Source organism: Austrofundulus limnaeus, unplaced genomic scaffold (genome assembly GCF_001266775.1).
Source record: "Austrofundulus limnaeus strain Quisiro unplaced genomic scaffold, Austrofundulus_limnaeus-1.0 Scaffold323, whole genome shotgun sequence".
NCBI lineage: Eukaryota > Metazoa > Chordata > Actinopteri > Cyprinodontiformes > Rivulidae > Austrofundulus > Austrofundulus limnaeus.
Genome location: NW_013952725.1, coordinates 378,194 through 379,871, shown reverse-complemented (window position 1 = coordinate 379,871; position 1,678 = coordinate 378,194). Strand labels below are relative to the sequence as shown.

At 40.9% G+C, this 1,678-nt stretch overlaps 1 protein-coding gene across 2 annotated transcripts in view; it reads right to left on the bottom strand.

Moving 5' to 3' along the window:
* The window catches only part of LOC106527418 (PI-PLC X domain-containing protein 1), a gene marked incomplete in the record, with an annotated part of 13,905 nt that overhangs the window by 7,858 nt on the left and 4,369 nt on the right, over positions 1-1,678 (bottom strand). For both annotated transcript variants that reach the window (XM_014022298.1, XM_014022297.1), the window contains 1 exon segment: positions 942-1,078. In XM_014022298.1, the coding sequence (XP_013877752.1) occupies positions 942-1,078 (137 nt within the window).

Here is a 1,678-nt window from a genome sequence, read left to right as displayed (position 1 = left end):
CCTCAGATATCAGGAAGTGTCCATTCATGAAAAATGACAGCAAAAACTAAAAAGAAGAACTTTACGAAATCAGAGATTGAAGTCCGTCTGTCAGAGATCCAGAAAAGAAAATCTGTCATTTTTTGCAGGTCAGCTGTGGGATAAAAAGAGCTGCTAAAAGTATAAACAACTGTGTTAAATCATTTTCATTTATTCAGAAGCCGCAGCGCTGCGCACCGTACCCCCCCTCCCCCTCCCCGCGCTGCGCGATCGCAGGTGGTCTCAGATGCGGGTTTGAAATAAGACTTTTAAAATGTTTTCAAAATAAGTCTGGCATTTTGGAGAAAATCCAGGACTCGCTGGAGGGATTATGTATCCCCTCTGGCCTGGGAACGTCTCGGGAGGACATGGAAGGTGTCGCTGTGGAGAGCGGGGGTCTTTCTCCTGCTGCACCCGCACCTGATAGTGGATAAGCCGGCCAGACGGACAATTTATATTGTTAATCTAAATTATTAAATTTAAAATTATAACTCTAATTCAAGCAGAATAGCCTATTGTCAACATGATTATGGAGTGTGATTTATTTTCAACTCAAAATATCTTCAAACTAATTAAATATAAGGTTATTAATGAAGAAAACCCATCTGGATAACAGCAGACTGACTGCTCGTAAAACATACGACAGGTCTGGACCACTCGTAAATTTTGTTCGTATCTGAAAAACATCTTAGAATACGAAAACATTGGTGAATGCCACAAATTCTCCTAAATCACTCGAACTTAAGAACAAATCTGTGCATACGAACGGTTCTGGCATGAGGCCCATTGTTTGTGGGTGTGCAAGGGGGTCCCTGGCCAAAAGTCGACATTGTTTGGGGGGCCGTGGCATGGAAACGTTTGGAACACCTGGTATAGCCACTTTACAAGTGGTCAAATCAGAAGCAAACTTCATTGTAGGCTACCTGTGTGGTGGACCAGCGGTAAATACAGGGCCGGGTCCAGCAGGGAAACAGCCGGTCTGTGAGCCTGAGCAGGAGGGACTCAGACCTGAGCAATGGAGAGGACATATCCAGGCAGAAAGACATGCTGTCATGGCTGCCTGTAAGAGTTAGCTAACTTTAGTTCAAGTTTCAAAAACATAAATAAACTACATGCTGAAATTGGTGTCTCTTTTTATACAGAAGAGCATTGCATTCACAAAAAAGTAATAAATAAAAATTAGATACCTGATCTCATAAATACGAGATGAGATGTTATAATTACAAGAAAAAAAATCTCTTAAGTATGAGAAAAGATGATTTTGAGCAGGAACCAGATGTCAAAATAGAAACTATTGTTTTGAGTCTATGTTCCTCCTGGACATGTATGTGTGTAAGGCTGCAGGCACGAGTGTCCAGACTGAACTGGATGTTTTTCCACCAGAATTTAAAGAAGCTCTATTATGCAAAACTCACTTTTTTTTTTTACATGTTTTTATACTTTAATTTGTGTCTGTACTGATTCCAGAAACAGTCCAAGAAATACTCCCAGCTGTGTTTTGGCAATATGTAACTGGTTTGTTAGTGTCAGCAAATGAGCTGCTTCAAAAACATGTGGATTGTTACGTCACAATCCAAGTGACCTAGGCTACGTTCACACTGCAGGCAAATCCGACSCARATCCGATTTTTTTGACCCATCTGACTCATATCCGATTTTTT